Source organism: Sinohyriopsis cumingii, chromosome 7 (genome assembly GCF_028554795.1).
Source record: "Sinohyriopsis cumingii isolate HCF-2022 chromosome 7, ASM2855479v2, whole genome shotgun sequence".
Taxonomy (NCBI): Eukaryota; Metazoa; Mollusca; class Bivalvia; order Unionida; family Unionidae; genus Sinohyriopsis; species Sinohyriopsis cumingii.
In genome coordinates this window covers 19,847,764-19,874,839 of record NC_142967.1, presented here as the reverse complement: position 1 = coordinate 19,874,839, position 27,076 = coordinate 19,847,764, and the positions used below count along the sequence as shown (strand labels likewise).

Below are 27,076 nucleotides of genomic sequence, written 5' to 3'. Positions count from 1 at the left end.
CTTAACATGCTTGATTATGGGTGGAGGCATAAACCTCTCGGACTCGCCAGTGACCCACCTTTTAGTGTCAACAAAGCCATGTACATAGTATCTATCTGGTACTGTACACTCTCTTGTAGAACAAACATTACAAGTTACTGTCATGTTTGATACGACCTGAAATATATACACCACCAACACAAACTCCTCTAGCATACACAGTTTGTGCTACTCAAGGCTATTGAAAGGCACCAAGTCAGCTGGATAATTACAAAATTATGAAAAGAATGTTCCCATTTACACCATGAGATAATGGGGATACATATCAATTTAAAGTGAGTCAACCCAATAGTATTCTGATCAGGATATAGAAAGAGTTCCACTATATATCCTTCCTGCACTTGTACCTTGTAGCTCTTCACAGAGGAGGTAATGATGCTAAATCCAGTTCTACCGGCATGAGGAAACAAAGTGAAATTTCAATTCCTTGATACTATAAGACAACAAAGAATGACTTATAAATTAAATAATTAAAATTCTGCATGAATGAACTAAAATGGGTCAACATGAGTTGCAGTGCTCTCTCTCTCTCTCTCTCTCTCTCTCTCTGTCTCTCTCTCTCTCTCTCATCACATTATGATGATACGTTCATGTAAGGTGTAAAGCATAATTGTAGTCTGGTCCCATTACGATGATACATTAGCATAATTTTTGTCTGGTCACATTAATAAATGCTTTAAATGATGAGGGTAAATCAGTTACAATACAACCTAAAACAAACAAACAAACAAACAAACAAAAACTCAACGAACAATTGTATAAAACACAAAGTGTTTATGAAATGAATTAACAAAAGAAATTGGAGTGCATGTATTTCAATATATACAATGAAAATTGCCTTCCAAGACAGTAGTCATATGTTTTTGTTTTGAAAACATTTAGATTTGTTCTGATATAATTGCTTTAGGAGTTCAATCCAAAGAACAGCATACAAGCAAATAATTTATTTGTTTTTGGGAGTGGTATATTGCAATGATCAATCTGATCTCAGTACATCAGTACAAGATGTTCAGCACATTTTCAGTCCAGTCACACTAGTTTTAGGTGTAAAGCATATTTGCAGTCCAGTCACACTAGTTTTAGGTGTAAAGCATATCTGCAGTCCAGTCACACTAGTTTTAGGTGTAAAGTGTATTTTCAGTCTGGTTATATTAGCATAAGATGTAAAGTCTATTTTCAGTATGGTCACATTCATGTAAAGTGTATTTTAAGTCCAGTCACTTCAGTATAAGGTGTAAAGCGTAATTTCAGTATGGTCATGTCTATAGGTGATGGATAATTATGACAGGTTATCATGGAACTGAACCCAACACCTGTGACAAAATTACTGTTCACTATTGATTCTGCTATTTACATACTAAGCGCATTTTTCTGAATCACCATAAAAATACTACAAGACTGGCGTTAAACTTGCTGAGGTTCTTCTTGATATTCTATGATAAATGTTTCTTTAAAGTACAGGGAATGTTTTGTTGTTTTCTTTAATGTAAGAAAAGGGCTTACTGAAAGCTTTGAGTTCCAATTAGAGCTGTAATCTTATTTTTTGAGGCTAATTTCAAACAATTTGCACCTGATCTATTCCAAATATCTCAAAACAAAGTTGGTTTTCTTCTGATGTACAGTTTGGTTACAAAACCTCTGGGAATAAATATTTCCATTAAATTTAGTTCTATCTTTCAATCACGAATGTCATAAAGTCACATTGCACATAAAAAAAATTCTCTTTTTTCTCTACCTCTCTCACAGAACTTACTATAAAGCTGAGAGAGAGAGAGAGAGAGAGAGAGAGAGAGAGAGAGAGAGAGAGGGGTGTAGGTGCATATGCAAATGATAACAACATTCCAAGGAGTTTGATATTGTATACAGCAAGGAACTGATAACATTATTACTTTGTTCAAGGTTGTTGGAAAGTACAAAAAGGGCTATAATATATTAAATGTTGATTAAAATAAAAGCATTTTCAGTAAAACCAGTCTTGAGAGGCCACTGCTGAGAAAACACCTGTCCTGAAATAACAACATTCTCAAAGCACAGATTCACTAATTATAGTGTTATAACCTATCATGAGACTACCTGTCTTGACAGACACTGACCTTTGGGCAGAATGAGTGGTTTTTCAAGACATGTTCCTGTTTTTAACATATATTCCTGCTCAATTAAAAGATTTCGAAAAAATTAAAATTGCTGACCACAAAAGTTGTACGGTAGTTTTTTATGAGTTAACAATATTTAATGTCAATAAAAAATATTAGTATCATAACTGCAATTAGACTTTTTTGGTGTAAAACAAGCGGAATTTCTTGATGACAAGTGTCCGTATGAGATTTATCTAGGATCCTCATATATGGATATCGTGGGCCAATGTCCCAACAAAAAGGACTCAACATAATGCAGCATTACCAATTTTTTGTGGCATTGTTATGACTTTAAGGTCATAAACTAACAGAAAGAAGCAAAACCAGCAAGTTTTGTAAAACTCAGATAATTTAATTATCAATGTTATAAAATGAAAATCTGTGGAGCTTAAAGGTTCATTAAATGAATCCAAAATAATCCTGATGAAGTTCAATTAAAACCCAAATGAACTAAAAGTTTGATATATTTTTCAAAACTGGAAATGTACTGGTCTGAAAAGAATCAGGACATTGTCAAGATGATACTGTCCAGAAGTCATTCAAATAATTAACAAAATTTCCAGAATAGTATTATAGTCCAAGTAATGGGCACCTTCTATTTCAATGGAAGGTTCAAAACAATGTTTTTCCTCTCAAATATCTAATTGCAACATAAAACACAGACTTACAAAAGGAGCACAAGAACTGAGAATGACCCCAAAATAGGAATGAATCCGATTGCTCAGTTCTCTTCTTATATACACCTTCTATTATGACTATATTTCACAACATACCCCATGTGACAGATCTAACTATTCAACTTGTTCTGAACTTTCCTATTCATGTGACCTAATCCAACTAAATGGAGATTCCTGAATTCTTATAGAACCATCCAAAACCCATCAGCCAATGAGAAATTAACCAAAAGTCTTCATTAAGTCTTATTATTAAGATTATTATTAGTAATGCTCAACATATAAGCATCTCTTTATAGATCCTTTGTAATTATACACTCTTAACAGACCAAGGTCACATAGGCAAAATCTAAGTTAATCTGTACAATTTACAGCCATGATTAAAAAATTATAAAAATTAGATGAAAATCATGTACCAGGAGCTACAAAATATAGATATACATAACAGTATCCCTTTGATTATGGACCCACTTCCAGCCAACCTTAACTGAAAAAAAATGTTTTAAAAAGTGAATGCTAATTTTTATGCAGAACATATTATGTGTTAATTTTCATGATTATAGATTGTAAGGGTAATTTGGTAACATATTAAATACAAATTGTCTTTATAGTTGTGGGTATACTTTAAGATGAGGTTACTAAAGTAAAATATTAATTTCCTTTTTGCTTGCAAGATAAATATATTTCATCAATTTCACATAAAGTCAGAACTCGTGTAACATACTCCATGAATAATGCTGTATGTATTCTTACAACAAATTACACAATTCCATCACGATCATGCACCTCGATCCCACTTTTTCTTATAGAGAAGGCAACAAAATATGGGCCCTTGTTTCTTAAATGTGAATAAAATCATGATCAAAATGTACAAATTAAACCCTGATAACCTTTTACCTCAATAATTCATGTACGACATAAAACATATGGCACACTCTGAGTACAAAAACTATTGAGAGACTTCAACGAAAAATATTATCCCTACCAGACATCAAGAAAACTGGGTGGGTGGGGGTGGTAACGGGGCTATTTAATGGCTAAATGCTTTGTTTTGCAATTGTGTTGAGAATAATTGTAAATAAAGAGCATTTTGCTAATGAAGTTGCTTTTAGTTTTATAAAGTAACTTTATTTTCAATATACCTAAACTGTATATGATTGTTACCAACATTACTCCAATAGGTTTCAACAACCATCATGTGTACACAAAATCACTATTACATCATTGCTTTCTGCTGTTGTTGATTCACAACAGGAGTCCTTTTTCTTTAAAAAACTAGGTACAAAAAACTTCAAAACCCGATTTTTTAAAATTGTTTTACTGTAAAATCTTGATGCCATAATTTCATTGCAAGTAAAAGTGTTAGTCTTGAGCAAATCTGTGGGTGCAATTCAGGGAAGAATGTCACAAATATAGTCCATGCAGCGAAATCAGCCCACTACACTACTAAGATCATGGAAAGTTCCAGCTGCAAAGAGCTCCATGAGATTACTAACAAGCTAATGTCAAGGAATAAATCTACACCACTTCCAACTACCTTCTCTCCAGTCGACCTTCCGGACATGTTTGCAAATTTCTTCCGTGACAAAGTACAAACCATTAGAGATAAGCTTGACACCACAATTTCAACTGACTCATCGTCACCATACAGTTGGGAGACAGAATTTGAGCTGCAACCATTACCAGCATTTGAACCTGTGTCTATGGATTTCGTATGTTCAATCCTGATGAAGAGTGCACCAAAGTCATGTGAACTTGATCCAGTTCCAACATCACTGCTGCTTGAGTGCTTAGATCCAGTATTGCCTTCACTAACTGACGATATTAATACCTCTCTCTCATCCAGGGAATTCCCATCATTTTTCAAAACTGCCATTGTAAAGCCTTTGCTTTAGAAACCAACACTAGACCATAATGATTTAAAGAACTACCGCCCAGTTTCTAATCTCCCATTCATATCAAAAATCTTAGAAACGGTTGTTCTATCTCAGCTTGTATCTCATCTAAATTCAAACAGTCATTTTGGCAATGTACACTCTGCATATCGCCCTTACCACAGTACTGAAACTACTCTTCTAAAAGTAGTTAATGACATTCTCTCTCCTTTGGATAGGGGAAAGATTACAGTCCTCACCCTCCTTGATTTGTCTGCAGCATTTGACACAATAATAATAATAATAATAATGAGGACTTTGTATAGCGCCTAATCTTTAGAAGCTCTAAGCGCTTTACAACATTAGACAACACCTATAAGATAAGAAACATAATAATATTATTACAAAAACAAACAACATGAAATTAGAAAAACATTAAAAAATAAAAAACATGCTGAGAATCTTTCAGGTAGGAAACATTATTAGGTCTTTAAGTTTGTTCTTGCAGCCGAAATAAGTGAGTTTTGAGAGCCCTCTTGAATGTTATCACTGTGTCTTTGTGTCTAAGTTCACTGGGCAATTCACTCCACGTTGCTGGGCCCTGGTATGCAAAAGAAAGCTGTCCATATGACTTTGTTTTCGTAGTGGGAATAATGAGTATACGATTGTCAGAAGAGAAGCGTAAGTATCTTGCTGGTGTGTACACATGGGTGAGGTCAGATAGGTATGTTGGACTAGAGTCCGACAGTGAAATGTAGCACAGAGAACAAATTTTGTGTTTGATTCTGGATCAAATGGATAGCCAGTGTAGGGTACAGAGCAGCGGGGAGGTGTGCTCTGATCGTGGTACTCTAAGTATGATCCGAGCAGCTGTGTTTTTAACTTTTTGAAGTTTCTGGAGTAGATATTGAGATGAACCAGACAGAATTGAGTTACAATAGTCTAATCTTGAAAGTACTAATGAACACACAAGTGTTTTAGTGGCATCAACTGAAAGATATTTGTGAATTGAGCTGACGCGTCTCAGCTCAAGATATTCAGCCTTGCATGTGTTCATGACATGTTGGTGCAATGTGAGAGTACTGTCCAGAGTAACACCCAGTTTCATACTGATTGTGTGAATTTAATGTTGGCGTTGCTGATATTTATTGTTTGAGGTAAAGGATGTGAATGAGTAAGTCTTTGTGTTGTCATCTCAATATCTACTCCAGAAACTTCAAAAAGTTAAAACACAGCTGCTCGGATCATACTTAAAGTACCACGATCAGAGCACACCTCCCTGCTGCGCTGTACCCTACACTGGCTATCCATTCAATCCAGAATCAAACACAAAATTTGTTCTCTGTGCTACGTTTCACTGTCGGACTCTAGTCCAACATACCTATCCGACCTCACCCATGTGTACACATCAGCAAGATACTTATGCTCCTCTTCTGACAATCGTATACTCATTATTCCCACTATGAAAACAAAGTCATATGGACAGCGTTCTTTTGCATACCAGGGCCCAGCAACATGGAATGAATTTCCCAGTAAACTTAAGACACAAAGACACAGTGATCACATTCAAGAGGGCTCTCAAAATTCACTTATTTCGACTGCAAGAACAACCTTAAAGACCTAATAATGTTTCCTACCTTAAATATTCTCAGCATGTTTTGTTTTTTTAATGTCTTCTTATTTCATGGTGTTTGTTTTTGTAATCATATTATTATATGTTTTTTATCTTATAGGTGTTGTCTAATGTTGTAAAGCGCTTAGAGCTTTTAAAGATTAGGCCCTATACAAAGTCCTCATTATTATTATTATTATACGTTCACAACATACTCTGGAACTTGCTCCTCCATAATGAACTGCCTTTGTGAAACAAAGCTTTAGATCCAGCAAGTACTCATTTGGCTTTTGTAAGTGAGTAGACTACTTTAAATATATTACTTACAGAATAATATGTATAAGTGTTTGATTCACTATGTGAAATAAGTTGACCTCACACATGACCATGACCTCTAGCTTCTACACAACAGTTTTCAACCATGTACCCACCCCTTAAAACTTTTGATATCTATCCATTGATTTTTAAGAGGTCCCTTGCTAACTTACACACTCAATTTTGCCACTCAGTATCTTTTTTTTGTGAACCCCATTGTGTGCCACTTATTAGGGAAATGTGTCTCTCACCCTCACCTTTACAACTGTGTTTTATTTTGTGTCCAAATTATTAAGGGAAACCTGTATCATGCCCAGACTTTTGCCATTGTTTTTATTTTTACCCACTGTGTGCCAAGAGACATGTAGTAATTATGTCAGGTATTTTCCAACTAAAGCACTATTGCAGGCAAGACAAAATAAACATACTGACAAACAAAGTCTACTTGTAATTAGAAAGAACTTACAAATGGGAAAAACATTTTCTATCCTGACTTGGCAAAAGTACAGCGATACTGCACATGATTATCTGGCAAAATCCCCAAGGTCTTAACTGTAACCTATTAACATCCACATGACATATACTGCAGGGAAAAATGATCCTTCCTCCTACAACCATCGAAACTTATTATTTATCACCAATTACTGACAACTAACCAAATGCAACACCATGTGAGGTTGGGTTAGTTGCTTTTTAATGGTGCTTGCAACACATTATGTGATGTATTACGCAGTGGAACTGTTAGCAAAGTGTTCCTTTCAAGCAGTCGATCCTGGGTCACCTTGACAACTATATGCATTTACATGTAATTATTTAGCTAAAGAACATCAAAGAAACGTTCAACACTGAACTCTCTAAAATTTGTTTAACATGTTAGCTGTTCTGCATACTGGACATATACAGTGATAATGATGTTGGAGTTTTCTAAAGTAGGCTGTAGTGGCTCAGGTGTACATTACTGAAAGGGTGGGTTCATATACTACCATTAGATCCACATAGGATGGCAGCAATAAGTGGTGTGTTTTAGATCCACATAGGATGGCTGCAATAAGTGGTATGTCCTTTGCAAAGCACTTGACTCCATAACTGACCCGTAATGCAGAAGATCTTTTCCTCCTCCTACTTCATTAGCATATTCATATAGTTGTGAAAAATTGACAGTTTAACCTACGTATTTCATAAAATTTGGTAATTTATCCAAGTATCTAAAGTGTGAACAGTTAGATAGGCCTTAGCAATTACTGTGACATGTGACCAGTCAGTTCTTAGGTGTGGTAGACATGATGGAGAGGTGGTTGGGACTAAAATGTGCTGACAGATCCGAGTCTATGTTTAATAATAATAATAATAATAATAATGCTTTATTTATAGAGGGTGACTACTGATTGCTCCTAACAAAATGCATATTCCCATATCTGCCATTGCATTATATAATGAATGATCAGGGTCCATGTACTTTATAGTTGGACTCTATTAGCAAGCACATATTATTTGGTATTGCTTTCAATGTGTGCATAACTGCAATTAATCTCCAACTCAGAGGGGGAACTAACAGACCTGATAGGTCAAATACCCCTGACTCTGACCCCCAGTACCAGTAAAAAGCAATGCAAATGGCTGCTAGAGGGGGGAATCAACCCTGGAAAAAGAAAACACCCCAAAAAAAATTCTGCATTAGTGAATAACCATCATGAGTTGTAAGGAAAATAAACAGGTCAAGGAAATTGGAAAAAGACAGGACAGTTCAAAGAGGAGTGAACAAATAGAACCTGATAGTCTAAAAACAAGAACGGATGAGGAAGAAAACCAGCTTGACATGGATGGATATGGATAAGTCATAAATTTAGGACTGGACAAAAACAAAAATGAGGAAAGAATAGAACGATTAATGGATAGCACCGATATACATGATGAGAGGAGACCAAAATGAGGATGATCAACCCCAAAACAAAAACAGCCAGTTTGATTAAAGTGTTCCATCTGACTTTGAACTTGCACTATATAGCCAAGATTGTGCTGATGTGCTGTCAAACCACATAAGTACATGTATACATAAATCAAAACGAACACAAATACTGCTATTATACAAAAGTTAACAGGATTGGAACTGATTTTCATCAGTGTACATGCATTCGCAGGAACAGAGTTCGAACTAGTAAGATCTGACTTTCATCCTAATTTTCACACTCGCAGGAACTGAGTTGTAACTCAAAGATCTGATTTTCATTATAGTGTTGATACACTTGCAGAGTGACAAAAAGCTTACAAAATAATGTATGCACTGAAACCTGTATATAAAGGCAACTTACACGGTCTATTCTAGGATGCACAGTTGCAAGGGTCACATTTTTTAAAAACCCACTGAAAAATAAACTAAATATGTGAAAATTGCAGATAATGTTTTCAAGCCCTATCTTTATATCATCAGTAAATCCCATCTATATTCAGATTACTCTGACCCCCCCTCCACATGGAAATGTGAACTCCTCCCTATATTTTAAGCTCTAGAATATACCCTGGGGGAGATAAAGATGAAGGCCTCTTTGGACAAATTATCTGATGTTATATCTATATACCTAATTAATAAAAAGATTAATTAACTACACACTTTACTTGCATATTAATTATTATCCGTTTTATATTAATAATTAGTTTAGGTGTATGCTAGTAATGATTATTATGCAAGTAAAGCGAGGAGTTCATAATTAAGCGCCCTTTATATATTATACATATCTGTCAATACAGGTCTGCTTTCTTTTCTGTACTTGGAACAGTGAGAAAAGAGCTACTTTTTGGCATGACCTACCACTGAAATTGAGGTCCTACTTTCCCGTCTGGTCGTGACTTCCACTTCAATATCCATACTGAATAATATTTTAGCACCAGTCAATCTCTGCTTGAGACTCAAGCAGCTAGCACTTGACAGCTCCAGGAGATACGCAGTGTCTAAGGGAGAAGCTGAGGAAGACCCCAACTATCTGTCATACAAACATATTGCAAAAACAGCATGATTTATAACCAATCTGCCACAAAGTAAGTGGGTAAATATGCGATACATTGTTCCTCACCTTTTTTTTTTTTTAAATTCTGTGCAACAACTATAACTGGCACTTGATGAAAACATGCAAGTTACACACACACACACTCATAAAAACACATACCATTTTTTGTATATGACTTCCTGAACAATATGATCTCTTTAATGTTAAGACACCTCAAGGCATAGATGCTGACTTGAGAGCATTTATGCAATGGTAGGGCTTGTTCCACCTAACTAGTAGGAAGAGTAGATATGATCCAAGATAATTATGCAGGCACATTGGCAAATTCCATAAAGTGCAAAGAAATAGCTTTGCTGTTCTAACTACATCCTACATCACGGCAGTCAATGGATTTTTTTGGTCAAAGAATTAACACAGGATATGCATTTTTACATTCTGCATGTAACAATTGGCACAACATTAATTCTGCTGGCAATTTGCTCTTAATTACAGTTTTCTCCAGGCATTTTATAACCTTAACCTTTCACCCTGAGCTATGAAGATGAAATTCATACTCTTCTTGTATGAATTCATTTTCTACATGATAGTGAAACTCTGATATGGAGTATGAATTCATTTTCTACATGATAATGAGCATTATGATATGGAAATGAATTCATTTCTACATGACAATGAACCTTAATGTCTGATATGGAGAATAAATTCATTTTCTACATGACAATGAACCTTAATGTATGATATGGAAATGAATTCATTTCTACATGACAATGAAATTTAATGTCTGATATGGAGAACAAATTCATTTTCTACATGACAATGAATCTTAATGTATGATATGGAAATTAATTCATTTCTACATGCCAATGAACCTTAATGTAATCCATGTCGGACATTATCTACATTACAATTAAACTTAATGTCTAATAAAGAATATGAAATCATTTCTACATGACAATTAACCTTAATGTCTGATATGGAGGTAAGCTTATGTAACCCATGATTAAACACTGCACATTTCCCAACGATTCAACCAGTCTGTTCACTATCAGCTTGTTCTAAGAATGCAACTAAATACCCAGTCTAATTGAGGCCCCAAGTGGCTGAGTGGTCTAAAGTGCTCACCATTATGGACCACAGCCATCTCACCTGTCTGCGTGGGTTCGAGTCTCGGGCTCGCCCAATGTGGGCACAAGAGACGGCCTTGCCATTAGCTTCTCGGTGATCAGTGGTTCTTTCCAGGGTTTTCCTGGGTTCTTTCTCCACTATTTATACTGGCCGCCATGTATATCCTATATTGTGCTGAAAATGGCATTAAACCCCATAACAACAAAAACAACCAAGGTTAGTCAAAATTCACTTATATAATGATAATTCACTCATAAATTTGATGAGTACTCAGATCTTGTATTTGAAATTCCTCCACAAAAGCAAAAATGTATACTTTTTGTATTGAGGATCAGAATCATTTGTGTAAACCTGACAGCCCTTTATGCCATAATGCTTTGTCTCAAACTTTGGTCAAATTCTTTTCAGTGGCTTTTTAGAAAGAAACTGCTTTGAAATATTTATATTTCTAATAACAACAACCATAACTGATGGCAGATCAGCAAAACTTTTAATGACCCTGAATGACTTTCATGCCATAATGTCATCTAGAAATTGAGAAATTTCTCTTCAGTAGTTTCTGAGAAGTCATTTAAAGGGTCGTCTATTTTTAGTCACAGAAGACTAACAATATGCTCTTCAGCCAACCCTTTAGGACCAATATCCCAAATTTTAAATGCTTCATTTTCGGATTAAAATTTCCTATGGATCAATGTCATATTCTAGTCACATGACACAAATATTTATTATACTAATTTGATTGGCACATTATACATTAGAACATTCAACACACATCATGTCGTTAATTTGAACTTGCATCAAGGAAGTTTTACAAATGCATATTTAAAATACAGGCTACCTAGAAAACGCAAACTGGCTGATTTCCAAAGTGGTTCATCTTCAGATGAAGATTTCATTACAAAACACTGGCTGATGATAATCGTGGTGACAATAATTTTTACAGTTATGAAGTATAGCAGATTACTGGAGCTGGAAAAAGCGTTAATGGAGATACCAATGGGTGATATTGAGCCTGAAAATGGTGTTAAATACAAGTGCTATGCACTTGCTGGATGGACAAAATTTGACAACATACCAGTGAATCACCGTTCAGAAAATGTAGAAAATGCAGAAAACCAAGCCAAATTAAAATTCAATTAGAGAGTTTAATATTTTTCCTGAGTTTATCGTGGCACTAACTGTCAGTTGCTGAATCACATAGCAAATAATATCTTAAGGGCATTATGTAAGCTGTTGAGCATTATGTAAGCTGTTGAGCATTATGTAAACTGTTGAGCATTATGTAAGCTGTTGAGCATTATGTAAGCTGTTGAGCATTATGTAAACTGTTGAGCATTATGTAAGCTGTTGAGCATTATGTAAGCTGTTGAGCATTATGTAAGCTGTTGAGCATTATGTAAACTGTTGAGCATTATGTAAGCTGTTGGGTATTATGTAAGCTGTTGGGTATAATGTAAGCATTGCAGGTTGGCAATTGACACTTTTTACTACAATCAACTCAGAAAAAAAATTCAACTCTTATAATTGCAACTCTTCATAAATTATATTTAATTTCAATTATTTTTTTTAAAGATATGTCCTATCAGCTTTAGAGCTTTATTTAAGTGTATGAATTCTTGTTGAAGGCATCTGCTATGTAGCTATTTACAGAATAGGGGATTCTCTATCTGTAACAGAAAAGCTATGTCAGCATTAACAAATTCTACCAATGGTAGGCGATCTAAGGTTTTGAACATTCCACTGCATTTTATCTAAATTGGCATATGTGATCTGAGTAGAAGTTCAGTATTCAAAGTAAAGGATGTGTTGTTTTGTTTGACAAACAAATGACTCTTGGATTTGATACTTTCATGAGTTCATTGTGACTAGGCCAAATCGCTATTTTCCAAATACAGAAGTAACCAAGTTTTGTTTCTTTAAATCTATAATCCTGTTGATTAACAGTTTAGGACACCTACAGGGGCTACTTACAAATGAAATTAAGACTATCTGTAAATGGCTACAGTGAGGGGATCCAACAGCCAAGCAGTGCAAGACAACGACCATGACAGTTACGATGGGGGAGTAGCTGATCTCCTGCCCACCCCCACGTTGCAACTAATAGGGTCAGTATCTTATATTGTACAACTGTGAGTCCAATGGTTAAAATGTAAGTCTTTGAATGACCCTCATCCCATTTACCTATAGTTTTAAATTCATTTGTAACAAGCCATAATGAAAGTGTAATAATAATAATAATAATAATAATAATGAGGACTTTGTATAGCGCCTAATCTTTAGAAGCTCTAAGCGCTTTACAACATTAGACAACACCTATAAGAAACATAATAATATTATTGCAAAAATAAACAACATGAAATTAGAAAAACATTAAAAAATAAAAGACATGCTGAGAATATTTCAAGTAGGAAACATTATTAGGTCTTTAAGTTTGTTCTTGCTGTCAAAAAAAGTGAGTTTTGAGAGCACTCTTGAATGGGATCACTGTGTCTTTGTGTCTAAGTTCAGTGGGCAATTCATTCCACGTTGCTGGGCCCTGGTATGCAAAAGAACACTGTCCATATGACTTTGTTTTCATAGTGGGAATAATGAGTATACGATTGTCAGAAGAGGAGCGTAAGTATCTTGCTGGTGTGTACACATGGGGGGGGGTCAGATAGGTATGTTAGATTAGAGTCCGACAGTGAAATGTAGCACAGAGAACAAATTTTGTGTTTGATTCTGGATCGAATGGATAGCCAGTGTAGGGTACAGAGCAGCGGGGAGGTGTGCTCTGATTGTGGTACTGTAAGTATGATCCGATCAGCTGTGTTTTGAACTTTCTGGAGTAGATATTGAGATTAACCAGACAGAATTGAGTTACAATAGTCCAGTCTTGAAAGTACAAATGAACACACACAAGTGTTTTAGTGGCATCAACTGAAAGATATTTGCGAACTGAGCTGATGCATCTCAGCTCAAAATATGCAGCCTTGCATATGTTCATGACATGTTGGTGCACTGTGAGAGTACTGTCCAAAGTAACACCTAGGTTTCATACTGATTGTGTGAATTTAATGTTGGCGTTGCTGATATTTATTGTTTGAGGTAAAGGATGTGAATGAGAAAGTCTTTGTGTTGTGATCAGAATGGCCTCAGTTTTATCATCATTCATCTGCAGCTTGTTACAAGTCATCCATAATTTCACATCAGAAATGCACCTCTCTACACCTTGGATGGTAGCATCAACTTCAGTTGGGTGGCTAGATTTGTATATTTGGGTGTCATCAGCGTACAATTGGTGAGACACTGGATGATGGTCTATGACACTTGAGAGCGAATGAGTCTACAGAATGAAGAGAACAGGTCCAAGAACAGACCTCTGTGGAACTCAACAACATAGATCAACTCGGCTGGAGTAATAGCCCCAATGTTCTTGGCAGATTTTTATTTTGCAGCTTTTTTTCTTCCAAATCAGTTATGTTGTGACCAATGGAAATCATCCCTACATTTATCAACTGACGCAACTGCAATTATTTTAAAAGCAGAAATTAAATTTTCATTTCCTTTTGCAAACAATTTAGCCCTGTGAAATCATGTGCTACAAAACTATATATCCCTATCATGGTTAAAATAAACTGAATAAATAAGAATTAAAAAAAAAAGAAACTGAAGTAAAGATATTTTGATCAGAATACTTGTCTACTGGCTAATGTGAGTCCTGCATCAGATAAGATGGAACAGCCTTTTATCACCTAAAATGTTGAATACATATCACTGACAACTAACCGGTAGTCTGTTAAAAAGTTTTTTGTCATCTTGTCATGGATAAGACTAGCATACAAATGAGTAGTCTGCATACTAGAAATGCATCTGGTATATCACATACAAGAGCACTACCTACCACTAACAGACCTTCTAAAGATGTAAAGACCAGCAAGTCAATATGTTCATTGATAATGTATTGCAACAAAGGCTGTGCATCATGAATTGTATCAACATGCAGCATAGGTGTATCGTTTCACCTCTATCAAATCCCAAGCAAGTCTGATTCAGTGACACTTTTATATCTGATTTAAGCCAAGCAAGTCTGATTCACTAACACTTTCATATGTGATTTACACCAAGCAAGTCTGATTCAGTGACCCTTTCATATCTGATTTATGCCAAGCAAGTCTGGTTTACTAACACTTTCATATGTGATTTACACCAAGCAAGTCTGATTCAGTGACCCTTTCATATCTGATTTATGCCAAGCAAGTCTGATTCAGTGACACTTTCATGTCACCAGCTGGTTTGATATGTAGAAGTTATATGAGCTGTGCATGAGCAGATGGGTAAAAAATGAACCTTTCTGTGTTTTTTTTCTTTTCTTTTTGTAACATATGACTCATGATTTTTGTCCCCAGGCAAACATTCTCCAGGCAAATTTCCCCTCTAAATCTCAATCTTAGTTTAAGTTTTGCATAATTTCATACGTCCATGTGTCATCTTGACTGGTCTGTTTGAAATTTAACAAGAGGAAGTCCAGATGCAAACTCGGATTCTGACATTGTTTTTAAAAATGTGTGGCCTCAAAGATCATACTTTATCAGCTGTATTTATGACGTGTAAAACTTGTACATGTTGAGGCATAAATACATCCATATTTCTCACTTCTGGCTTTATTATAAATTGTGATATGTTACAGTCCCACGAACAAGGATACAACTGTAGCCACATATTTTTCTCTCTTTTTGCTATACTATATATTCTTATAAAAGTTACAGCCTAAAGGCACATTTTCATCTCTTCACTATTATCATCCATTTTGGTCAATTATACATTGTGATGTTACAGAAACAAGAACATGGATACAATCTTATGATGCAGTTGGCCTTAATGAGGAGACAAGATGCTTGTCAACATATCTATACATAACACAATACATGCTCTATTACACGATACATAGCAACACATTTTAAAGAATAGAGGCAAACACTTATTAATAATTAACAATTATTCAAGGCTATTTTTAAAATTAAAAATAAGTTTTATAAGGTAAGCATCATTTTGTACCATTCCCAACCTTTTGTATCAATATGTGTCAAGATCATCAGTGCATCGTAGTATCAGTGAATCATTTTACCGATAGTAAGGGGTTGATGTAAATCAGCTAAATTAAAAGGCATGTACATGATGTTTAATACTTACAAAACCCTTGGTGTTAGTACTCTTTTCAAATAAAAATGGATTAAGCATACAGATATAACAATTTCAGGCCAATGATGAAAGAGCTCAAGTCTTTATTTAAACAGTAGGTCAGCAAATACTTGAGATCTGTCTCAGATGTGGGTCAAAATTCTTGACTTGGGTTTTTTTGTTGTTGGTAAATCAAATTTACCTTTTCCAGCCAGTGTGCTCTAGTGTCATACATGGATATACAGCATTATAAATAATGGTAAGAGAGAGATTGAGAATTAAAGACATTATCATCTATGGGCATGTGGCCTGAAGAAAAGACAGTATCGTGGTGAATGGGCATACAGTCTTATCAGGAGTATCATCTGAAGGTATATGACCATATAAATTCTCGTGGGTCGGTGGTTCTTTCCAGGGTTTTCCCAGGTTCTTCCTCCACCATTAATACTGGCTGCCATGTATAGCCTATCGTGTGCTGAAAAATGGCGTTAAACCACACAACAACAACAACAACCTTATAAACAGTTGATTTTTATAACCAACAACAATTACTATTACTGAAATTCACAGAGATGTCAGCATGAGTCTAAGCAAGCAAAAGTCCTTGATGTATGTACCATCCTATCTAGCCACATGCTTGAACACCAAACTTGATGAAAAACATTCTCTTTTCATCATTTTCTTGTAATTATAGTTCTGCATTATGTTTTCACATGAAAAGACCAATGCCATCAAGGTGTCATAATCACTGCGTTTCATTGAAAAATTGTATACAATGTTATACAACTGTATCTGGGAACAAAACGTGATACGTACCACAGTATACTGCAATTATATTATCAACCAACAATTCAATACCCTGGCACAGGAGCCTGACACTTTTTTGTTTTGTTTCTGTATGTCAAAAGTTTCACAAATATTTGGCTCAGTTTCACAGCAAAATAACACCCTACTATATCTATGATATTTGAAAAAAATAATAATTACCTTCTGATAAACGAAAAGCAAATATTTCAACTGAAAAGAAAATCATGGTCTTATCCCAACCCCCAAAATTAAATGGCCAACACCTTATATGACATAAATTTGCTATGTGTAACTGTTGCACACATTGCAATCTAAGAGGCATAACTAAAGTCGGATAATTAAAATAACACTATATCTGATACAGTTAAAGACATCGTGCTGACATTCAAGAGCCTATTGATAAAAATAGAAAATGTTGAAACTGAAGCCAAAAATTTACAAGCTACACCATCGATATGATAGGGACAACACAGCAACATGAAACACACATACTCAACAAAGGAGAAAATACTAAGATGACTCGAGAAATTTACATAAAGTTCAGACAGGAAATAAGTGCGTTCCTGAAAATCATATGATGATTAGCAGCCTTACAAAGGAATAAATATACTTAACACATTCACATAAGCTAGCAAATAACTAAAACATGTTTTTCTTATTGTTTTTTTTTTTCAATCTTAAATTTTTGCTAAAGTTGGATTTGGCTTGAATATGTTTTGCAACATTCCATTTGGCCACTGTGTGACACTTTTCAAACATGATTAAATGAGCATAAATATATAGATAAAACCATACCGGCTTTGTTCTGATTGGGTGGAATGGATGCAGTGTATGGATATGTTGAGACTGTCAGGTCAAGACGCATGTTCATACACCATATCAAACCAGTTATTTCCCTGACATGGAACAAAACACTTATGCGCAGTATTTTACAGTATTTTCAAATTCTCTATTTTTATGTTTCATAAGATATTATTGATGCGATGAACTTAAAAAGTGATAATTTAAACAAAATGAAGATTCAGTATTTTTGTCTAACACAAACTAAATTTTTAAGAATCATCTGGATATCTTTAACAATAAAATTCTAAAAAATATTACTGTTTTCTTTTCTTTAGCTTCTAATTAACAGTAGCAAGAATTTAAAATGTAAAGAAAACATACAGTTCCAAGTATATGTCCAACTAATGAAAAAGTCTCAACAACAAATATACAATTCTTCTATCTTTGTGTCATTTGAAGAACTTGCTCCTTAAAAATATATACATAAAAAAACATTTCCATACAGAAAGTTTTAAAACTCTAAAGCTGAAATGACTTTTTCGATGGCTTTAGTTTTTAGATCATTTATATTGAGGAATGTCTCTTCCGTGTCATCAGTGCTGCAGCTTGGAATGGTCTGCATGTTTTTTTCTTACCTAATTTCTTAAACCTTTTTGTTGATGGTCCAGCACTATGAATTCAGCACTCTGTGGCAATTAGCAAACTCTTCAGAATATCAACTGCTGTAGCCATAGTTACTGTCCATTACATATAAGTCTATATCTGTATTGTAGGTATTAAGACCGGTTCAAGGTACAAACCATTTGGTTTCATTCAAGTAATCAGTTATGCACCAATTAAGTGTGTTATGTATATTTGATTTAATTTATATTTAAAATAATTTAATTGCTTGTTTGTTTGTTAGTTTTAATTTTTTTTAAATTTCATTACATGATATTGCAATGTAATTTTATTTACTGGATTTGAATGCTGAAATAGTTCCTGACTTTAATTCATGAGCTGAAGTTAACAACTTTTATTGCATTCTTTTAATTCTTTCTTAGAGTAGATTTATAGAGTGAAATCGAGGTTGTACTTAAAGTACATGACAAATAACACGTAGTAATTATTTCGAAAATCTGGTTTTACCAGAAGGTTGACCCTCATCCGGGCATCTGTTTTGCACAGTAGCCAGATTTATTACTAATGTATCGAGAAACATTTTTATTCTTGCCTTAACCTTGGAAATCTTCAGGTGTTTTTTGTTGTGACCAGTTTGAGTTTAATTTTTAATCTTTCTTCAAATTATTTGGATTCTAAGAGATTATTTTTCCCTGGAAATACTTGTGCACTAAATTAATTCTTGGACAAAGACAGTTATCAAAATTTACAGAATTCAAACACTGGAATATTATTTTCTGTGACTCAACAAAGAACTGTTGACACATCAATACTACACTGACCACATCATAAGTCATCACCTTCCTATTTGGATTCCATCAGGATTCAAACTCAGATTCATTAGAACATTTTATTACTAGGACTTCAATTTTTTAATTCATGAATTATTCTTGGATTTTTTTTGGGATTTGATTCTTAAAAAGGTTCTTTTTCTCAATTTTACCTTGTTTTTCAAAGGAAAAAAATTATGTTCACTTTTACGAAGATTGTTGTCTTCACTTTTTTCTTGTTACTGTTTAAAAGAGCCTAAACACGTAACAAGTATTTGATTTATTAAACAGTGGTAACGTTTTCTCCAAATGTGAAGGAATTTCTAACCATGCCTGTAATCTTGTCATGATTTCCTTAGTCTTTTTAACTTTCTCTGGATTTTTCAGCTTTTAATTCATGATTTCAGTGACAAAGTACCTGGTATCTACTTCCTCTATCATGTCTGGTGTGAACAGGTAATACCAGCTCCATATGAGATTTTACTGTCAAACATATTGTCCAAAATAGTGTAGTCAATCCCAACGAACAGCATATACCATGACATACTCAAAAACTCCTCATCACAACTTAATAATGGTACTCTGCCATTATCCCCAGCACCAAATGCATCATTTTCACCCAATATTAGAATTACAAAGGTGTGTTGAAATTTTTTAATAGTTTAAAAAATATAAAATAATTCCAGACAATTTATCTGTAGTGGACAATTCTTGAATATTTCAAACTGTAAATGATGGAAATAATGAGTTGGATATGGCATAGGAATGATGAGGCCTTCAGGAATTAAATATGGAGTTGGATACAGCATAGAAATATCAAGGCCCTTGGAAATTAAATATGGAATTGGATATGGCATAGGAATGTCGAGGCCTTCAGGAATTAAATATGGAATTGGATAAGGCACAGGAATGTTGAGGTCTTCAGGAATTAAATATGGAATTAGATATGGCATAGGAATGTCGAGGCCTTCAGGAATTAAATATGGAATTGGATAAGGCACAGGCATGTTGAGGTCTTCAGGAATTAAATATGGAGTTGGATATGGCATAGGAATGTCGAGGCTTCAGGAAATAAGCATGGAGTTTCCATCAGATGTGGGGCATTTCTAACCACCCCATGAATCTTGGCATGACTCACAGAGTCCACTTATTTTGTCTGAATTTTAAAATTTTCAATACAAGATTTCAGCAGCAAAGTACTTGCTCTCTCTCTCTCTCTCTGATGCTGATGACACTGTGCACATCAGATTCATCTGAGAAGTCACTGTCAGGCATTCTCTGCAAGGCATTGTTGTCCACCTCAATTAACTGTCTCAGCCTACATACTGCGAAATGCATATAAACTGTTTATTGCTACTTATGGTACTCTCCCATCATCCATTTGGAGTTTGGCAAGAGATGGTCATTCTAACTTACCTCCCCTAACAAAACATAATCCTTCCAAACACTGAGAAAGGATCACAATACAATTTGCATTAAACTGAAATCCTACACTTTATAGTCTTTGGGATCGTGTCAGGTCAGAAAAAATATGGAAAGGGATAAATTGTCCCCTTTCATAGGATAAGGGAATTCAAATTGAAAGCTTATTTATTTTAACTTTAACTTTACTGACAAAGGCTACAATAAAAGCAATGAATACCATGATGAGAAACTATGGCAAAAGACAAAAAATAACATTCACTGAGGCATCATGAACCCTTATTAATAGTCATTCAGAGTTGGTGCCAATAATGTTGCATTCTGCATACTTAGTTTAGCAATACGACTAAAATGTTGCATCCTTAAATGACAAGACTGCAAAGATGCATTGTAATGTACTATATTTCTGCAATTCTATCCAACAATTTTTTACTGTTCAAGATTGTTTCATTTTATGTTTTTTATGACCACTGATTATTATTATTCATTTCAACCTCTCAGATTTGCATAAGATAGCTAATCATTTTTTTCTTTAATATATCTCTACAATAATGAGTTCTATGTTCCACTGATATTCTGTTTCCACGTACAACTAGTTAATGAATGCTATAACTTCCCCAAGGATAACACTATGGAATTCAACAATGCCTGTGCACAATCACAGTGGCATACCTGCCAACCTTTGAAGGTGAAAAATTGGAATGCAGCCTTGGTGTGTCTGCAACAACCCCGAGGCACCCTTCCCCCTGAAATACATTCTGGCATTTGAAATGATACAAATATCATTATCTCATTGCTCTCCACTATCTTTCTGCAAAAGAAATGTTTCTGGAGTTCATATGTTTTCTTGCATCAGTTGCTCCTCCACAACCAAAAGTTTTATATCCATCCTATAAACCATGCAACTCGCTCCTAATCATGAATGCCTTCAGGATCAGCATAAACACCATGTATTTCTGCCTAGCTTTAGCCTTGGTACACTTCTTGGTCTTTGCTTCTCCCTCTGATCTTCATGCCGATCAGAAGAAAGTTATCCACGGCAACACATGGGTAAATTATCATTTTGGCTGCTCATGTGAAAGGTAAAATCTGGTCAATGACATCTAGCACATCCTGTTTCAAGACAGCAAGAGCAAGATTCGATGGCAAATACTGAAACTTGAAACTTTACTGAATGATCATTTCTTGTTTACTTTTCATTAAGTCCACAAGAAATGGTACAAATTCAGAATTAATGGTTTCAGATTTGAACCAGTAGTTTGAGATACCAGTTTGATAATCAAAATGGTTCTAACTGAATCTGAATGATTGGTAGTTATGATGTAATAAACAAAAAGGAAAAAAAAAGGACCGAAAGTATTTCCTTTGTTTATTTCAATGAAGACTCAAGGAATGAAGAATTTCTGTCTGATCTCGTTACTAAATTATACCATGCCTTGAAAATCAAATGAATTTAAGGGACAATTTAGTCCACAAGAAACTTGCCACTTACCCCTGCAACACCTGGGCTATAGCCTCCATTTTTAAACGTTGCTGTCTGCTGTCCTGGAGTTTGCATCCGTCGGTCTGGAGACTCCTGGTAAAAAGCCTGAGCCTGCTCACTGGGAGTTGCATAATGGACAAAGTACTGGCAGATGTGTGTGAAGGTGTCTCCATCCTTGGCTGGGTCATTACCATAGATTTCCAGGCCATATTCCCCAGGCTGTGGCAGTGATCCTGTGATGATGACCTTATCCCCCTGGTCAGCCTCATTGACACAACGTTCCAGATCCTCCTCTTTCATTCCAGGCTTCCTCAGTTTGCATAACAAATATACTGGCTTGGTTTTCTGTGAAAACAAAAAATATACTCATCTTCTGTTTACCAATGGATTTTAGGTCATTAAAATCTAGTGAATCTATTCATTTCAGCACATTTTTGACAAAATATAATGAATTTAAAAATGATGAAACACATCATATCTCAAGATGCCATATAAAAATTAGTTTCCTTTCAGAATTTTTAAAAATTATACATTCCTCAAATTGTAATGATTAAAGTACAAGCTGAGCTACTTGTATTTTGTTCTTTTTAAAAAAAAAAGAATTTCTTAATGTCTGCACCATCAAAGGTATTCATAACTGTATTTGACCTAGAAGCTGAATGATTAAGTTTTGGAATAGACTAAAGATTGTAAACAGTTTTATCATTTAGCTTTATTTAAAACTATTATTCATCCTTTTCTTAAAAAATATGTCCATAACTTAAGTTTCCTTTAACCTTTTCTATATCAAAATAAACACATCAATGAATGTCAGTCACGTCCTAAAACATGCCAATACCAATGGACCGTCAGCCAATACTGGCAAATGTAGACATCACACGATTTACACGATTTCCTAGCACACACTGAAGCATTCTGGGCATTCAGCCCTAGTGTGTGTCACCTAGATGACTGCCACTATATATCACACACAAATTAAAATCATCATAACCTCATATAAAAAAAAAATCCAAGAAATTTTCATCCTAAAGGAGGATCAACACTGTTTGGAGTAAGTGTCAACATAAAATACTCCAGATTTTTGTATGATGTGCTATGCTTATGAACTGGAGTGGTCATCTATCCTCTGGCAATCGGTCAGCCAACACTAGTTCTGAAACGGTCATCTCTTGTCTAGCAACTGGTCAGCCAACATTAGCTCTCGAGAATATACAAATATTGAAGAATGTTCTCATCTGATCTAATCATATCACTTTTAAACAATATGTACTTGACAGGTATTCAACCATATTTCTATCATACTTTTATAAAGGTTAAATAATCTAAATATGCCTAAACCAGGCTGTAATTACCTTAAATTCAATATGGATTTTTCCATCTTTGGTTGGGATAACAGACTCTGAGTAGCTTGGCTCAAGTCCGAGTTGAGCTACTGGTACCCCAGGTCCCCAGTTGCTGTCTGAGCAATTTGGCAATGGAGCTGCATCGGATGCAGACTTGTCTGCAACCATCTTGTATTCAGCTGAGGCAGTGAACACATTCTTGATGCCTATTTCTCCAGTCAATAGCTGGCCGAAAATGGTCACATAGAAAGAACCTGATTTAGGAGCACGGATGATAAATGTGACCCTATTCTCCCGAGTTTCCTGCAAACAGTAGCTCTTCAATTTGTGCCCTTGGTATGTTTCATCTCCATTTTCTGCAGAAACGATCTTGTATGTGAAATTTGTCGGCTTTACAAAACCAACTGTTACTGCCACTTTTCCATTCTTCATCTGGACAACTCCCTTTTGATGCGACATGAAGTACATGCCGCACCTGAAGAAGTATGATTTTACAAGAGGGAGGTCCTCAAATTCAGCAAGAGTCAGTGGGTGGGAAAGAAGCTGCCATTCAGCTTTCTGTGCCCAGTGGCTGTAGATCAGCTGCTCTGGGTCTGTCAGGAAGTAGAAGTCATCATATTCATACACCTGTAAGAGATACAAATAATAAAAACAATTAAACAAATCCTAATTAACACTTTTAAGATTTTGTTTAAGTCGTATCCAAGTTTTCTTTGCACATAAACATAAAGAAGTCAAGACATAAAAATCATGGGTCCAATACGTAAAACAACAATAAAAAAAAGTATAATTATTACATGCACAAAACAAAATAGTCAAAAACATGATCTTTTTATACACCTAGACATTCAGCTAAATGAAATCTCTCAGCAGCAGGTGTATTTTGATGCATTCAGGAATAACCCATAAAAGGCATTTCCTAACCCATTTCTGGCAACAATGAAAAGAATCTCCATGGGTCAACGAGTTAACAAAAGTACCGTTCGGGGACTAATACTCTACTGGTTGAGAGGATTTCTAGGAATTCAAGATATGAACACTTATTCCACATAAGGGTTCAAGTCGCGGATTTGGCCAATGAGGGTATGTGAGAAAGCTTGCCAGTACCTTCTCGTGGGTTGGTGTTTTTTTCCAGGGCTTTTCCTCCACCATTAATACTGGCTGCCATGTATATCGTGTGCTGATAAATGGTGTTAAACCCAACAACAACAACAATTCCACATAAGTACCAAGTTCTGAGTGTTTGATATTCTTCATCTATCTGAAGCATAGCCAAGCTGTATACTCTGCAAATGAAACTATACCTATCATACACCAAAATAAAGGTTATTTAACCTCTTTCTCATTCAATCCTTTATTCATATATTTGTAAGAACACAACGATTCAGAGTACATGATATATAGTGCATACACCCCTGTACAAGTTGGGTCCAACAGCAAACTGCAAAGACCAGGATACAAGTCTATGCAATTTGTTAGCAGTAATAAAATAAAAAAACACCATTGTGCCAGTACATTATGTGATGGTAGATCTGGATCTGTGTTTGCAGCTTGTACAGTAGATGTAGTCTTATGTTTGTTCTCATTATCAATGTATTTATGAAACTGAACATGAAAAGATGAGTTGCCTTTTCAGCAAACATAGATTTTTTGGTCACTCTTTGTAAAAGTGCGACCACAATGCCATGGTGGATAATAAACAACATTTGTACAAATGTGGAAAGAGATATTTAAATTTCATTACTGTCTTGTGGAGAAAGAGAGATTTACATTTCACTACTTACACATGGAGGGACAGAGATATTTGCATTTCATTACCTACATGTGGTGGGAGAGAGAGAATTACATTTTGGTTACATGCAACTTTCAAAATGATAAGAAATCGGTTGAAAAGACTTACAAGCAAGTCCCAAAGTGAAGTTTGAAAATGGTTACTGAGATACAAGAATTACAAGCAAGTTACAAAGTGAAGTTTGAAAATACATGGTCTTAAAAATTCATTGAAGCAATGAAACCTCAAAAAAGGCACATTTACATTTTATAGTTTTCACAAAGAATTGCATTAGGATATGTGTACAGTTTCTGACCAATCTTGTTCACAAGAAACTGCTCTAACAACGATCTTTATATGACTGAAAATTCAGTGCAACTCACGTCAATAATGGAGTTTAAAGGACAAAGCTTAAAAAAAGGCATTTGTTGCAATACAAGCCACTTCACCTGCCAAATGGCACTGAATGTTCCATTGCTATCCTAGTTGCAAGAATTGTCAAGATGGACAGAATTAAAAGGGATTCCTTTTCAGGCTGGGCCCCAATAATGATGAAGCTAAATTGTATTATAGAAACGTTATAATCAACATAAGAGGCTATAATCAAAAGAATGGTTGCTTGAGCTACCTTCCAACGTAAAACCCCACTGCAGTCCTACCTAATTATACTGGCATGAAAGACATTTGTTCCATTATTTGATTTCTATTTTGGTCTTATAAAACAGCATACAAAAACAAAGCATGCCGATGGCCATGTTTGAAGCAAACAAAAGTAACACTAGTCAGCAAGAATGCTGCACCCAGCCTGTACAGGGACATAGCTTTTTTTCTCATTGTGCCCATATTGATACCTCCAATTTCCCAAAGCAAATACAATCCTGGCAGTCCAAGACTAATATGATTCTAGGCAGTTATCTACCTTTGATACCTACAGTACTTCTGGTAAAGTACATTGAATAACCTGTGTGATTCTAAACTGCATTTACTACAGTATATCTCCAAACAAAGTGAAAACAGTATATTTCAAAGTACCTCAAAGGGGCTGATGCTCTACTGTGCAAAAAGAATTTCCAGGAATTCAAGATAAGACCATTTCTTCCTTTAAAGTATTGAAACCATCTCTGATATTCATCAGCAAGGATAAGATTTTCAAATTAGCTGCTATGGTATAGATAGATAGATACTGGCTGTCAGCTGGACATCATTTTCGTTTTGGAGAAAGTAAACATTATTAGAAGTCATTTGGTGAAAACATTCATAATCATCAGTCACTAGAAATAGTAACAGCTGTAGTCATATTCTAGTACAACTGGCACCATTTTCATTTAGGACCAACTAGGTATCATAAGAAGTCTATCAGTGAAAACCCCATGTCGATATGGCCATCCGCTTGGAGAAAGTACAGAAATATTACTTTTTATTCTGGAGGAGTAGCAATAACAAGATTTTCAAGATCGTTACCATGAAGGCCATACTGGATGTCAGATTGGCACATTTTCATTTAGGACCAACTAGACATAAAAAAAAGTCGTTTAGTGAAAATCTCATTAACCATTCATGCTGCAAGAATAGTGATAACAAGATTTCAAGACGGATGTTCATGTAAAACCAAATGGACATCAATCAGTAATGTTTTAGTGAAAACTCCATTTCAATATAACTTTCAGAGTTGTGGTAAAAAGATTTTAAAGATGGCTCCCATAATAGCCATAATGGACATCAGATCAGCACCATTTTTATTTAAGACCAGCTAGACATCAAAGTCCTTAAGTGAAAACCCCCATTTTGACAAGACCATTCATATCGAAAGAGAGGCAATAATAAGATTTTGCAGATGTGTGCTGGCTGTTGTGGCCATATTGGACTCCAGATCATCCACTCTTCATCAGACTGGCACAACTTTCATTTAGGACCAACTAGACATTTTAAGAAGTATTTTGGTGAAAACCCCATGTTGATATGACTATTCAAGTGAAGTAGTGATAACAAGATTTTCAAAAAGACTGCTGTTGTAGCCATACTGGATGTGCGAGCAACACCATTTGCATCTAGAACCAACTAGACCATGGAATACATGTACATTCTGATCCCGCTATAACAA

At 35.1% G+C, this 27,076-nt stretch overlaps 1 protein-coding gene across 1 annotated transcript in view; it reads right to left on the bottom strand.

Moving 5' to 3' along the window:
- The window catches only part of LOC149794828 (uncharacterized), a 144,006-nt gene that overhangs the window by 28,558 nt on the left and 88,372 nt on the right, over positions 1 to 27,076 (bottom strand). The window contains exons 7-8 of the mRNA XM_089964486.1: positions 23,214 to 23,831; positions 21,871 to 22,206 (exon numbers count right to left, since the gene is read on the bottom strand). Coding sequence (XP_089820612.1) covers positions 21,871 to 22,206; positions 23,214 to 23,831 — 954 coding nt within the window. The remainder of the gene's footprint in view (positions 1 to 21,870; positions 22,207 to 23,213; positions 23,832 to 27,076) is intronic.